The sequence below is a fragment of the Pollachius pollachius genome (genome assembly GCF_949987615.1).
Source record: "Pollachius pollachius genome assembly, chromosome: 1".
Classification (NCBI taxonomy): domain Eukaryota; kingdom Metazoa; phylum Chordata; class Actinopteri; order Gadiformes; family Gadidae; genus Pollachius; species Pollachius pollachius.
This window is the reverse complement of record NC_136934.1, coordinates 46,662,848-46,678,990: the sequence shown is the minus strand read 5'-3', so window position 1 is coordinate 46,678,990 and position 16,143 is coordinate 46,662,848. Positions and strand designations below refer to the sequence as shown.

Genomic DNA, 16,143 nt, shown 5'->3' with positions numbered 1-16,143 from the left:
GAGAGAGAGAGAGAGATAGAGCGAGAGAGAGAGGTAGAGAGAGAGCGAGGTAGAGAGAGCGAGGTAGAGAGAGAGAGAGAGGTAGAGAGAGAGAGAGAGAGAGGTAGAGAGAGAGAGAGAGGTAGAGAGAGAGAGAGAGAGAGAGAGAGAGGTAGAGAGAGAGCGAGGTAGAGAGAGAGCGAGGTAGAGAGAGAGAGAGAGAGAGAGAGAGATAGAGAGAGAGCGAGGTAGAGAGAGAGAGAGCAAAGTAGAGGTACAGAGCGAGAGTGAGAGAGAGAAGTCTATGTCCACAGAACTGAACTATAAACCACAGGTGGACGAGTGGAAAAGTGTCTCATGGGGCACGAGACAAACGCCAGACAAAATCCACAGCTGGCCACTACCTCCTTCCCCAATGTACAATAGGCCTTTGTTATATGGCTACTATTCTTTGTGTTTTAAATGAGCAAGCCTGACACCTGCTCTTTTTAACCATCGCAAACGCACCTAATTAATTATAACAACTATGATTGCATTTCTTTGTGATGATGTCGCACATCGCTTAATGAAGAGCAGACTTAATTAAGAATGCCGGTTTCTGTTTCCCTATAGTGTAATTAGCTTCTGACCCTGTGGTTGTTTGAGTCATCTCATCAAGACAGCAGTGAAGCTGAACTGTGCAGCATTTACACACCAAGTTGGAAAATAAAATAATGCTTTAAAATCATTCTGACATTGTGTTTGCAAACCACAATAAAAGCTTGTACCCCCCGCACAAAGCTTTGTGGTAATAGCTTAATTATCTAAAATACACCCTCTGCCTCGCATAAGACTCAACGCTGAACGTTGAGTCTTATGAGAGATACCTGTTCCCGTGGGACATCCCCAGTTTTCTGGGGTCACTACCTCCCAAAGGCATTCCCTGTTTCCCGAGGACATTCCGTTTTCCGGGGACATTCACAGTTTTCCGGGGGACATCCCCTGTTTCGGGGCATTCCGTTTTCCGGGGGACATTCCCTGTTTCTGGATGCCTGTTCTTGTCCTGGCTGGAGATGTCCCCGGGAATGTCCCCGTTTTATAAAAATAGGATTTTTTCGAATGTTTTAAATCGATTCTGGAATGGCCAAGTTTCCTGCTGATGAATATTGATTTCAAGAAACTTGGTGGTAATTAGACTCGTGTCGATCTGATTGGTCGTGACTGACCTAACTACACAGGGTGTCTATCTATTGACTTTATACCACAGGCAGGAGTGAATAGGATAGTATAAAAGGATGCCCTTATACAGTAGTGCGTGTGTGGACGATGGCTTGTTGAAGCAGCCTTACCTGGCCGAGTCTGATTGGAATCTGGGGCTTGGTGAGCCTGCACACCTGTTGCACGTTGAGCAATCAGTGTGCACAGGTTAAACCAGCCATCACACACATTGAAGGAGATCTCCTGCATGGCAACATGGAGAACCAGCCCATGTATTTTATCTGCAAACCTTACAATAAGCTGGCTTCCAACAACCCTATGTCCCATTCTGGAGGAGCCCAGTAAAATCAAAATTCTAAATTTACCATGATAACAATAGGACAAATATAAATGTCCCATTTTTTGTGAAATAATTACATTTGACATTAGTTATATTTATATGGCGCGCCAAATTACAAATTTCCCAGTTTTTCATTGACAAATACCGCTGAAAAGTTCTGTACCAGAAGCGATACCTGAAATTGCATAATAGAAAGCAAGTTGTTTCTTCTGCAAGAGTTTAAATCGGGTTACATTCATTACAATCCATACAATCATGGATTTTGGATTCTATTAGGGCCATTTTAAAAGCCTGTGCTGCCAAGATGACTGTGACCCACTTCATCGAGTGAACCCTTCTGAGCTCGGAGCAGGAAACATACATAGCCTACTTAACAGCACTCTACGAATAGTAATGCTGGCTCCTATCATGGCTATTAAATCGGACTAAATACCACCAGCTGTCAACACCTGTGGTGATGGCTGACACAAACCCAATCCCCAATTAGGCGCACATTTCTGCGGGCCTTGGAGAAAGATTCCAGAATCAAAGAATTCTGCCAGGCTTTCTCATCAATGGGGGGGAAGGACAGCTTTGAAGTGCTGTGTTTTTCTGATATATCGTTGCGTGTCATGCACTCAATGAATAATGGGCCTTGTTCAGAGTGGGTTGTGTGAGCGACGTGATAGTGATGTTTGTGTGCGGCTGATAGTTCTGATGTCCTGGAGGTTGATGGAACACAAGCTCTTTGCTATTCTCTATCTCTCTCTCGCTCGCTCTCTCACACAAATCTATCATTTTGTTGCATCTCTCTTACCAAGTTTCCCTTTTTCCCTTATGCACCTTAAAGGGTGACAATGGGGTTTCTGTAAACCGCCATTTGCCGGTCTTGCCCATTCAGACCAGATTCAGACCAGCTGTTTGATTCCAAATTCCTCATTGTGCATCCAAGAGGGGCGCTCAATGGGTTAGCATCTGCTTTCTGATAGCCACTTACATTGACTGGCAGTTACAGTAGCCTCGCTCCTGTTCACGTGAGGGGAACTATCTTTTAATTACTCTCCAAAGTTTTCCAGTGTGTCCAGAATAGTCGTTTTGTTTACAAAATAAGCGCTAGTACCAACGTAACAAAAATGTAGTTTGCGCCGCTGGCACAATTCTACTATTTCTGCTTCTGTCTACATGGGGTAACCTGTCAGCAGCGCATCACAGGTGCCCCAATAATCAAGAGCTGGAAATAGTGCCTCCTTATCTGTGTATTTGTAGGCAAACTACAATCTTGTCAAATCAATCAACACATGTTCAACTGTTTTTGGAAAGTAAAAATGTATTCCCCACACGTGAGGAGCTAAGCCACTACAAAGCTAACCCAGCAAACGCCCTTCCTGGAAGCACAATGAGGAATTTGGAATTAAACAAGTCTTCTTTAACTGGGTAAGACAGGCACATGCCAATTTAGAGTCCCCGGCGTGTCCCTTTCATTCACTGCCCATTCAACTGCTCATTCTCAGAATCGTTCACAATCGCCCCATCGTTTTACTCTCTCACTCACTCTCTCGCTCATTCTCTCTCTCTCTCTCTCTCTCTCTCTCTCTCTCTCTCTCTCTCTCTCTCTCTCTCGCATCAACCTCCCCTGTCTTCGCTGTCTATCCCCAGCTTTGTATTTGGCTCTCCTCCCTGTAAGCCAACCATTCTGAACAAAAAATTGAAATCAGGAAGATCCCTTGGTCTCCGCGCAGTGCATTAAACCATCTTGTAATATGTTAAGCCCCGGCATCATCTCAAATAAATTTCCATCTATAAAAAGCCCATTGTAAACATCTGCACATGCTTCAAAGGAGGGGAGAAAAAAAAGACAACCCGAAACCCATATACCTCCTTCACAGTGCAGGGGACGTGCAGTAAACCCATTTACTGCCAGGGCCCTAAATATGTATTCTGCTGCTGTTGTATTGTTCATCAGCTAGTCGCCTGATGCCGACCTAATATTACCTACAGTGTAGGCTGGGATCCAGCTGGCCTACTATGTTACAGCAGAACTCCTGTTTGAAATATTTTAATCATAAAGCGTCATGTAAAAAATATCAAGCCACAAAATGGGCATTATTACATTGCTTCTTTTTTATAAAAAAATTTTACAAGAAGAAAAAAAAGCCTTAATACCCTTATCCACAACAACCAGCCCCAGACTCCATTCAAGACTCGACCTGTCCTGCAATTTAAGACACCTAAGGTTACCAAATCTTTACAAAAGTCTCTTAGATTGTCCTTAATGATGAATCGGATCCTCTCAAAAGTGGAGGGTGTCCAATAGTTCAGTTAGCCATAACTTCAGTGTTGGGGCTTCCTTACAGCAGAACTCGTGGGAGGAGACAGAACACAGAGCCCGGCGCCGGAACCAACACACTGAAAAGGGGTGGAGCTATGCCTCCTGATCCGTAACGTAGATATTCTAGCACGAGAGAATCTAATTTGCTCGAACGGATGAGGCTTGGAGAAGGGGGATTTTAATAAGTCTGTATCTACAGTGGGCCGATCCGCACGGTTTTTGATTTGAAACCTTTACCGAAAACTTTTTTCACAGTTTACTGGTGCAAGTCGAGGTTTGTGTTCGCTGTTGATAGCCAATTACACGCTCACAGCTCCCCCTTCCCCCGATCCTCCAGCGACATGATTGGTCGAAACAAAAATATGAAGCGAGAGAAAGTGAAAACGCCTCGCTCGCCCATATTTGGGCGCGTCTGCCATCGAGACTTGAGATTGTTAATCTAAAGTCTGCCCCCCCCCCCCCGGAGGTGAGCGCCACAGACACGAGACACGCCGCGGTGTGATGTGGACCATAAATTGTGATGAAAAACCGCATTAGCAGCCCGCTGTGATCGCACGGTAGGGGAAAATGGGGGTTCAAAATATGAATCAGTATCATAACACATAAATCTGGCGTTGAGGGGGGGGCCTCAGCAGGCGGGCGGGCACGCTGGCAGACAAGTGCTGTCAAGATCGGTCCCTGCTGCGGCTCAAATAGTTACATTTACCTCTGGCCTCGAGACCACCACATTATCCATCACGGCCCCAACAACAAAATCAACAACATCAACAGCAGCAGCTGCAGCATCAACCCACCTTCTGTCGTCACTGCCTGCCTGTTACTGTTGTGCTCTAGTGTTGTGGTTGGGAAATGAAAGCCTTGCTTCACATTAGGGTCGAGTGTGTTAAAACCTCTGCATGTTTCCATACGCCTGTGTGTGTGGGGGGGTGCTTGTGTGTGTTTTTGTGCGTGTGTGAGTGCGTGCGTGCGTATGTTTGAGTTTGTGCGTGTGTGTGCGCATTTTATGCATGTTTGCATATGCCTGTGTGTGTGTGTGTGTGTGCATGTGTGTGTCTCTGCGTCTGTGAGAATGTGAGCATTTGTGCGTATGCGCGTGCATTTGTGAATTCATAGGTTTTACATGTGAGGTATTTGCTAGGTATTTGCACTGGAATAAGCTAATGAACGACTTAGCCATGCCCTCTTCCCTTTGCCATCAAGGTTACATTTGTAGAAATACATAATGCATGATACAGGGTGTTCAAGCTATGTTAATACAGCCCTTCGTCAATTGGTAGCCAACTGAATCGGTTATTAGGGACAGAGAAAGTAAACATCGCCTTGGTTCATCAAATGTGTGGTCCACACCGGCCGTCAAACACGCCAACGAGACTTCCAGTATGCCCTGCCTTCAGAAGGTCAACAAAGGACACCCACACCCACACACAGTATCAGTGTCATTCTTGGCACCAATGGATATGGACCATACTATTTTTTACACATATTTAAGAGTCATATGTATTTTCCCTGAGAAAATGTATAATTAGAGAGAGTGTATTCCTTGATCACAGCCTGTATTATGTAACCACAGTTTGTATTATTGTACGACCAATGTAGGAAGCATTATTGTAGTTAGCACTATAACATAGAAAACACACGTGGTGTATGTTTGAACGATTCAACGCGGTTGAACGTAGTTGCAGTTCTATAAATATATCTCTATAAAAGGGTACACTTAAAGAGCATTCTGGCCTGGCATGCCCAGGCCTAACGTTCTCATATTATTCCCTTCCCGTCTGGATATTTCCTCCATTTTCTCGAGATTGACCTAATAACTCAAGCTAAGCCAAGGGCAGCTCCCGCTACATGGCCTAGTATTTCATCTTGTTCAAACGACGACGACGACCGAACAGAATCTGAGAGCAGGCCTGACATTGTTTGCCAAGCAATCAAAGCAAGAGTGCAAAAAAAACGAAAATAAATTCAAATAGGCCCATATTGATTTGTGTGTGACCTTAGCGAACAGTCAGCCAAAAAGAGAGATATCCATCAGTGACACTAGCTTCGAGAACCCACCGCTGTCTGACAGAGAGCCCTTACCCAGCGAAACAAAGGTCAGCTGACACAAGGACACACTTTATGTGCTGCACCGTCCCCATCGTTACCGCAACAACTGTGTCCTATATTTGCCTACCTAAAAAACTGCAACAGAGGGGCCATCACGGCAGTCTTCTTTTATACATATATATATATATATATATATATATATATATATATATATATATACACACACACACCACACACACACACACACACACACACACACACACACACACACACACACACACCTTTATATCTATATATAGATAAAGATAGTCACAAAGCCACTTATCCAAAAAAATAAGCAGCTGCTTTAATATTCATTCTCACGGGGCGAGGGAAAAAACAGCAAACCCAAAAAGTGGAACTTGTGAAAGAGACAGAACGAGGGGAAGAAGAGAGAAACAACCGGAAAAAACGTCTCAACACCCCCCCATCGCATCGAGGGGGGAGCACAAGGTTGTTGAATTACTTCCACTGCTTGTTTGTTGTCATCGTCTTAGGCAGGGAACCGTCCCGCTTTATATCATGAGACAATCAGGGCTGCAACAGCAGTTAGGGGTTTATATTTAGAAGTGCATGTTTTTTCGTTTTTCTTACAGAGAGAGAGATCCAAGCAATTTTTATCTCAGATCTATGGCAAGCTCTTCCCTGATGCCACTGACACAAAATGTGGAAGTAATTTTAACATCATTGCGAGGGAGACAGAACAACAGAAAACGACTTGCCGGGCGCTTTTGACAGCAAACTTTAGAAAGCAGCCACCTTAAGTGGATGGGGGACCGACGAGAGGCATTTCATCCGCATGGTTGTGCTGCATCTACGCGATTCCCCGCTGAAAGGGTCGGTCGTAATCACAGTCAGCTGGCTGAGCTGCTCTGTAGGCTCGCCGAGGAGGATAAGGCAAATAGCTTCGAAACAACAGAGACGGGAAATAGGCCTCAGAGAGAGCAACTATTGGCTCACCAGGGTGTCATTACAATTTGGAAAAGGGCAAGGAAGTATTCCGTAATGGGTGGTGTAAAATTGCCAACTGGTGAGGTAGAAAATGCAAAACAAAAATAAATGAGAGCGTTTACACACTTAAATGCAAAGGAAGGCACACAGACACACCGGCTTATCACATATCGGCGAACGCTCGCGCATCACCGCAGGAGGAAAAAATAATAATGTTTACGTTCCTCTGGGGAAAGTATTTGTATGTTCCTCATTTGTCTGTATTTTATGGATGAGCAACAGTGCATACTCAAAGTGCTACGGGGGCTGTGTCGCTACAGGTTCCAGCCTTCCACTGTGAGGTCTCCGGTACACCAAGAATATGAAGGAGGCCAGAAATCCAATTCCAAGTTCTCGCAGATAACAACGAGAACCCCAGAAAGTCACTCGCCCTGACAAAAGAGAAAAAGAAAGCCTTGTTTTTATCGTCACACGTTTTCCGCTCGAGCTCACATATCCCTAAATAAGATCGGATTAATTAGCGAGTGATCACATGGAAAGTCCGTAGAAGGACAACAGGGCCATGTAATGTGCAGCCAACGAGCTAGGCTAAAAGGCTAAAGCCACCAAGCATTGGTCCCGGAGATGAGATGATGAGCCAATCAATGACCTTTCGGTTAAGTGCACACCAGCCAGCCTCATGCCAGTGTGCTTTGTCAATTCTCAATAGAGCCAGCTCTGCAGGAGCGATGGAGTTTTCCTTCTCTTTTATTCCCCCCTTACCCTCGCCCTGATCAAAAGACTCCAGGGGTGCTAACAGTTGCCGGTGACACGTTATTCAATCGCAGCCGCGAGAATTATGATCAACCGTAATTTTACGAGGAGGTTAAGTCGTATTTATTCCGAGGTCCATTGACTCCCTGGCATTCAATGACCATTCTGTATTGATTCGTTGCTCCTGCACCAGACCTCCGACCCAACAAGTACCAGAAAGAACCAGTCATGTCAACACGGCCCTGAACCAAGCACACACTGGGCAGGCTTCTAGGGCTAACAAACAGCTGGTCACACATGCAATATTATACAAGGGTACTATAGTACTTCAACATCCCACTATTGTGGCCTCGACCACTTTCATTTGAACATACAGTATAAGATATATATATATATAGAGAGAGAGAGAGATCTCGAGATAGATTGATCTATCCATCGATCGAGAGAGATATATTTGATATTCATGTCAAATAAAGTCAAAAACGACTGTGCTTATCTTAGATAATAATGAATACAGATTTCAGATTTCCATATTATCGATTAAAAGCTTGGACAGAAAACTATCTTGTGACAGACGTGACTCACACCGTGAACCCATTAAACCTATTAAAACAACATCTACCTACAAGCGCACTCGGATGAGCTGCATCAAATAAACAGCATGTGTTTCCTTTTCTTCTTCTTTGGTGTGTTCCCCTCTTAATGTATAAACCGCCCATTTGATCATCACCACGTCTCACACAAACACTGATCTGAAACGGCGACCGCGGTGGTGGACGTCTGTTTTCCGAAGCGGCGGCGCCAAAACCGTTTTGAATCATCTCCTTTTCCTTTTGATCCCATTACCTTTTTTCCGTGGAGCTTCCTGAGCATAAAGCATGTTTGAAACTCTTTGAAAGCCATTAACTCCAGCCACAGGGGCAGCCACTGAAGCCAGGGATCCCAGGCAAAGATGGTATCAGTGAATATGCCTTCACACAACAGACAGGGCTTAATCTTCTTTGAAAACGACACCTGAGGTGCACCGACAGTCATCATCACCCCCTCCCCTTCCCCTTCCCCACCCTGAATCCCAAGCCTTGGCTCGCTCCAGACAAGACAGCCCTCACCCCTCCGTCTGTTCCGACTTTATCTCAACGAAACGGTGGGTTAAGATATTTTTGAGCCCGAGGACAAGATACAGCCAATCCTCCTCCTCCTCCCATTTTCCCGGGAGGACTGCTTATATTAAAACAGATACCTAAGGAACGACAAAAAAAAATAAGAAAGAAAGAAAGGGGGAGACTTAATCAGATTCAGCAAACTATAGCTCACCATCTGAGGGGAGCTGACAGAAACATTTAAGAGCCGTGGTCTGGGTCCAAAACCCACCAGCCACAGGCCAGGGGAGGGAAGCACTTTGCTCGCCGCTGAAAGGACAACCCAATTAGTGGAGTTTACTAAAACCCCCCCCCTGCGTGTCAGGGGAGCCGCCATGTGCCATTCCTGGTTCCCGGGACCTGCTGGACCACCGGAAAAACCCACACGCTGCCTGCTCCACTTACGGACGGACGGACGCAAAAGCGCACGCGTCTGGAGGATAGCCCAGCCGCCGTGTCTGGCTCCTCAGATGTCCCTCCAGGGCTGGCATCACCGCCGCCGCCGCTGTCATCCACGGCAACGTGTCAGAGATGGAAAACTCCAGCGGCGGGTTCTCGGAGGGGAGCACTGCCCCACATTCTCGGCAGGAAAAGGGTATACTTATAACACGGACCAATCGCGTTTCCTGACGAGCCCCGACAACAGTTGATCCAGTCTTGTTACATAATCAATCCGGAGGGGTTGGAATGGTGGGGGGGGGGGGGGGGGGGGGGGGGGGGGTGCTAAAGGGGATTTATGCGACCAGGTGACAGCATGTGCAGCACAACCAGGCCGGTAATTAACGATTCCCGGGTTGCCGGCGATCACCCCAAAAAAAGAATCCTGCGTTTTCCGTCTTTATGCGACGAACGTTAGCGCGGAGACAGAGTGGTGCTTAGACGCGAGGGACCAAACTTTGGGTGCAACAGACGGACGGAAGATAATTATCAACAATCTGTTCATTTCCTTCAGGAGAAGTGCTCATCATTCTGCTGAAACCAAGTCTCCTGCTTTGTCTGCCCGTGTGTTTCTCCACAGTGAGGCATCATCTGGAAGGCTGTTGACTGCAGAGACGTGCCAATGCATCCCCGTTTAGTCCGCTTGCCAAAGAGAGGCGTGGAAGGGATTCCATTAGAAGATGTAAAATATCTGTATTACGGACACCTACATTTAGTGTGTTTGTGTGTGTGTGTGTGTGTGTGTGTGTGTGTGTGTGTGTGTGTGTGTGTGTGTGTGTGTGTGTGTGTGTGTGTGTGTGTGTGTGTGTGTGTTATATGAAGGGCAAAACATCTTGTCTGAAGGGCTGTGCAGGCAATTGGAGCCGATTCTTGGACAGGACTCAAACCCTGCAGGTAGAATCATCAGTACAAACAACTTTTGGTTCATTGAAAGGGAGTGAAGGGTACAAGACAAATGACGGGCCGAAATCCCACAGATCACTGTGTAAACAAAGCATCGTCCAATCACCAAGCTCAAAATTGTTCCCTGGGTAAGAATTTCAGATATTGAGCCCAGTAAAACTCTGGATAAACAAACCAATGCACAACAAACACGTAATAATCTCACTTGAATCTTATCGGGGATCCTGCTTGTCGTTTTGTGCGACGATGATTTAATGAGGTTATCACGTTGCCAAATATCAGCACACATTGTTGTCTCAGTCGGATATATTAGCGTTATAATTGATATCATACATATGTAATTCGGGATAGAACACAAGACTGGAGGCAGAACACGACTTCCAACTAACTGCTGAGGATCAAATACACCGATATCGAAAGCGAAAAGCCTAACATTTAATGTTTAAACACTTTCCTGACCTTTTTCGTTCAAATACGAAGTCGCCTCTGCATGCCGTGATTTCATAAAAGTGGTTATTTATAATGCCACCTAAAGGTGGTCGTTCCTTGAAACCCAAGTTCAGGTGTTGTGCTAAGAATACCCTAATACTTCCATTCAATGCCAACAAACTGTCGAATCACCTCCGTTTCTCAATAACATTGACAACCAACCGTTCCAACAGGAGCAGGAACAGGAAATTTATTTCTTTTTTACAATGTCTCCTCATTTCCTCTGTAACCGAGAAAGCTTTTTATGATCGAGTCCGCCTAGTCTAGCCAGTCCAGCTAAGGAGGCCGGCTTCATTTCATTCACAAACACCATTGATAACACATAATCCCCAATCAAATCCTTTTCGACCGATACACGGCCCTCCTCCTTCATCACTCGCACACTCATTAGTGGTGTCCTCATTTCCCTACTTAACGTGAAAGTGCTTCCTAACACAGGAAGTGAGGGTGCCTTTGATATGGGGAACCCTCGCCTCGCTGAGTGATAAACGATCTTGCCTTTCTCTCTCATCTCCTGAGTCCCCTTCAAACAATCATATGTCACAGGATTAAGACTAATTGGAGATGGATTATGAACTTTTGCAGAATTTTTCATGACATACTTAATACATTTATAAAAAAAAACACAACGACCCCCTCTACATACAGGAGAGTGTGGCTGGCAGTATAGCCCTTAATAGCTTTCGGTGTGCGCTCCAGTAGACAACAGCAAGAGGAGGGTCCACCACATTACCTCGCTATAAGAGCTTGCTGGCTAATCAGGCCCTCTCTGGTTCCTGCTTAACGACGGGACTTAAAGTACAAGCCGTTGTTGTGTTTAATGGATGCATACCGCCGGCACATTTTGTCCTGCGTACCGATGAGATTATGATGTGACGCAGGTGAATTGTGAAACAACACTTTACTTTCCTAAGTCGCTGAGTGTTTTGAGCTCAGCAAACGGTTTCTGTGGTGTCCCCTGGGGAGTCAGTGACACAGTTGTACTTCCTATCATGAAAAAAGCCATGATTCATGTCTCCCTCTTGCTCCTATTTTCTCCATCTCCCCCCCTCCCTTCTTTCCCATCTCTCTCCCATCTTTCTTTCTCAAAGCCTTATGTATCTCTCCAATTTCCCTCTCAAAGCATTATGTATCTCTCTCTCTCTCTCCCATCCCTCTCTCTCAAACCCTTATATATCTCTCTCTCTCTCAAACCCTTATGAATCCAATTCTCTCCCCATCTCTCTCTCAAACCTTTATATCTCTCTCCATCTCTCTCAATCCCTTAAATCTCTTTCCCATCTCTCTCTCAAAACCTTATATCTCTCTCCCATCTCTCTCAAACCCTTTTGCATCTCTCTCTTCTATCTCTCTCTCGAACCTTTATGTATCTCTCTCTCTACCATCTCTCTCTCAAACCCTTATGTCTCTCCCTCCCTCTCTCCCCCCTCCCCCTCTCCCTCTCCCACCCTCCCTCCCACCATCTCACCCACCTACAACAAGCCTAAGACCCCCCCAGGGTTTAGAACGTGTGAGAGACCTTTGTTGCTCTGCTCATAAAACGTCACCAACGGATGCAGCATGTAAACGTGTGGATTGCCGGGGATCGCAACCCTCCCCCTGACAACACCCAGGGTCGGAGTCGCTGTGTCGTCTCTGGGCGAGCCTCTGGCCACGTCTTCAAAGAACGAGACGGCGACGCGCAACACTGGCGTAACAGTGGAACGATAATTCCACATCAAACCAGGTGCATTGCCCACGGTGATGTGGCTGAGAACAAAGTGTAGGAAGTGAAGACGGCACGATGTTACACCAGCGTCTCTGTGAGTCACCGGCCCTGACTATGGCGATGTGCTCTTTCATATTTCTCTTGTCTTTTCTTTTTTACTTCCGCGCACAGTGTGTCAACTGTCACGAGCATAGCTGGAGAATAACTGCACTCCAATCATCCCCACCCACTCTTCCTTCTCCTATCTCCTCCTCCTCAAATGAGGACACCACCACCACCCCCAGCCACTCTTCCTCCGACTCCTTCCCAGACAAGGACACCACCACCATTTCCACCATCACCACACACTTCTCCTTCTCCTCCTCCTTCCCAAACAAGGACACCACCACAACCACCACTAACACCACTGCCATCACCATCCATTCACCTACCTCCTCCCTGCACACCGCCGGTTAGCTGGCTCCTGCTGATAAGAGACAGGGCCGGCTGGGTGGGTGATGGACCCCAGGTCGCACATCGCCACGATGTGGGTGGAGATGAAACATGCAGCATGCTGCGATGGACTCGCCTCAGCCCCCCCCCCCCCCATGAGGCCGACATGAGGTTCACACACGAGGGAGAACAATCTGCATGTCAATTCAAAGGCTACCTGCAGGCCTGCCCTACATGTGGTGGTTCACATACAGGGCTTGTGTCAGATTAATGAGTCACGGGATTTCTGTGTTGCCGATACTCTGAGAGAAACTCAAAGAGAGAGCTGTAGTGTTGTAAGATCCTTAATCGATGGTAATATACCATAACCTAGCCTGGATAACCTGGAAGCGTTGGTTTGCCAAAGTATCGCATGGGAAACACGGTGGCACTGTTCAAGCAACACAAAGTCTCCCCGTAATGAGAAATCATTTCACGATTGATTACTTAGACATGCTAAAAAAAAACGTGACTATTAACAAAATCACTGATATTCCAATGCTCCTATGCTCACAGTATGGAGGATGTCATTGTGGTGGGATGGTGCCATGTTTGAGCCCGTAAGCAGGCCAAAAGCTGCTGTACATACTAATGGGGAAGATACCGGAGCACCGGTTCACCCCGGTGTGCACCCCATTGTGTGCATGCAAACACACACACAAGCGATGTGCTTGGCGCCCGCAGAAATAATAACCCTGAAAAGCGGCTTGACATTTTGAATGGATTACTCTGAAATACATTCACAATGGAAAAACAGTAATGAGGCCCCCGAACAGAAATCACAAAGTCCCGGACTCTCTCTCCCTCTCCATCTCCCTCTCTCTCCCTCTCCCTCCCTCTCCCTCTTCCCCTCTCTGGCTCCCGCACAGACACACACACACACACACACACACACACACACACACACACACACACACACACACACACACACACACACACCAGACACAAATACACACAAAGACACATGCACCCCCCCCCCCCACACACACACACACACACACACACACACAAAATTACACAACAGGTATCGAATCAAGTAATATATGGACTGGAGCTGGGACTGCAGGGAATCAGCTGACAGTGTCCATGACTTACAAAGGCCTACATTTGGAAACACTCTCTCTCTCTCTCTCTCTAACACACACACACACACACACACACACACACACACACACACACACACACACACACACACACACACACCACCCTTGGTTATTTGTTTCTCCCTTTCTCTCTATCACATAGAAGCACATTCACAAACACGCACAGTGGAGCGCGCGCACACACGCACAGGAAAATCAACGCTATGTCTGATTTACTGCTGTGTCGTGGCATATGAGCAACAGTTTGGTTCATTTATTACAAGCCAAGTTAAAGCCAAGTGAGGATTTGAGAGTATTCCTGTGCGTGTGCGCGCGCGTGTGCGTGTGTGTGTTAGATAAGAATTCCGATAGTTCCTGGCAAGAACATTTTGCTCAATGTCATGTAAATGCTAAATATCCATACTTAGTTTTAACTGCATGATACAAAAATTGAATCGCATCGTCACAAAAGGTGAAATAGTGCAAAGTGCAGCGTATCGCCGTTTAAAATAATGCAGAATAACGCAAGAGGAGGTTACCTAACAGACAACACCGGCTATTGAAATCGGCCAACCCGGAGAAACAGCCACTAGAATACTAACAAGCCCACCTTACACCTGCATGGGTGCTGCTGGCCACTCCGTTATACACCAGCAAACGATTGCTGCCTCCTAGTAATTGATTTGGACCCATTTACACAGTTTAACATCAGTCTTGTTTTAAGTGGCCTGGCGCGATTCCTGCAGAAATACTTGAAACTCGACCCAGAAATCGGGAGATGGGTGGGGGGGGACTAAATGCATTAGAAACTCGACGCATCGCATATAGGGTACGAAATATGCAGTGCGTGTCCATGCAATTCCACAATCCACTCGTTGGCACACTGAGGGAACCAGCTCACGTAGGATGTCTGAAGAAGCGTGGGCTACCGCAGGAATATCTATGGAGTGATCCACTCAAAGCCTGCATTGAGCGCTAAACCTTGGGAAACGCGTCCCAAAAACTCCCTCCCGATGACGCGCACATTTTACGCACGTACGCCTTGGACTGTTAACGCCAAAAAAAATAACATCGGGTTCAAACCCAACGAAACAGAACCAAGTCCAACAAAACCATAAACATCAGACCCATTGCTGCAGTGACGTACCTTTGACACAAGTGAACATCAGCGAAAAGACGAGATTCCAAAATAGGATCCCCGTCCTAATCCTCATCCTTTTAGCTCGAACCAAGTCCCCTCGGCCACATCTGATACATCTTCTGTTGAACACGTCCGAGAGCTCGATAGATCCGTCGTAATATCCGTCTCTGTGGATCCCCTTCATCATCAAAACCCAAAAACTATACCATGTACTCTCCCCTAGTAAGGCTGTTGACTGGGCACTGGGTCTAGGGCTGGTTCCGCTGCCTCCTCTCCTCTCTCAGACCAGAGACAGGCGATCCTGCCTGCCCGGCTATGTCAGCTGATGGCTGGAACCGAGTGAGCAGCGCTGGGGTTTAGGAGGGTACCAAAGCAGCCTGGATGAGGAGGGCTCAACCATCTCCGCACGGAGGGGCATCAAGTCCAAAGAAAACCTGCTGGGGCGCTCCGCTCCGACGCTACATTCTCCTCCATCCGAAATTATTTTCCCCTGAAATCACGACGACATAAGGCAGGCAGGGGTGTCGGAGGGGGAGGTGGGCAGGTGGTGGTGAGACACCGAGAGTGGAAGAGCGAGGGAGCGAGAGTGAAGAGAGAGAGAGAGGGAGAGAGAGGGCAAGAGAGAGAGATCGAGAGAGAGAGTTTGAGTTCGCGTTACCGACTGGCGTTCAAACTAGTTAGAGCGTGCGTGCGTGCGTGCATGTGTACGTGTGTGTGTGTGTGTGTGTGTGTGTGTGTGCGGTCGCTCGCTTGCTCGCACGAGCATGCGTTCGTGTGTGAAGGAGAGCAGCCTTTGCATAACTGGCTGACGTGTGTGGGCAACAAATCAAGAGATGAAAGCATGTATATTTGCTGCAGAGTGGGGTGCGGAGTTTCTGTGTGTGTGTGTGTGTGTGTGTGTGTGTGTGTGTGTGTGTGTGTGTGTGTGTGTGTGTGTGTGTGTTGCTGCGTGCGTACGTGCGTGCGTGTGCGCGTGTGCGCGTGTGCGCAGGTTTAAAACGACTCACGCCCCAACTGCAACCAGACATCAATTTCAATCAAACAATATTAAACACATTATGCAAATGTCAAGTATATGATCCTATCAGCAGTCGTTGAGAGGAGGAGGTGAAGGGGGGGGGGGGGGGGGGGGGGGGGGGGGGGGGCGGGGCGGTCTTGT

The 16,143-nt window shown here is 46.9% G+C and overlaps 1 protein-coding gene across 1 annotated transcript in view; it reads right to left on the bottom strand.

Annotated features, from left to right (window-relative positions):
- The window catches only part of LOC307091457 (CUB and sushi domain-containing protein 3-like), a gene marked incomplete at both ends in the record, with an annotated part of 210,064 nt that extends 194,896 nt beyond the window's left edge, over positions 1–15,168 (bottom strand). Inside the window, 1 exon segment of the mRNA XM_079758444.1 lies at positions 14,991–15,168. Coding sequence (XP_079614570.1) covers positions 14,991–15,168 — 178 coding nt within the window.
- Between the last annotated feature and the right edge of the window lie 975 nt (positions 15,169–16,143).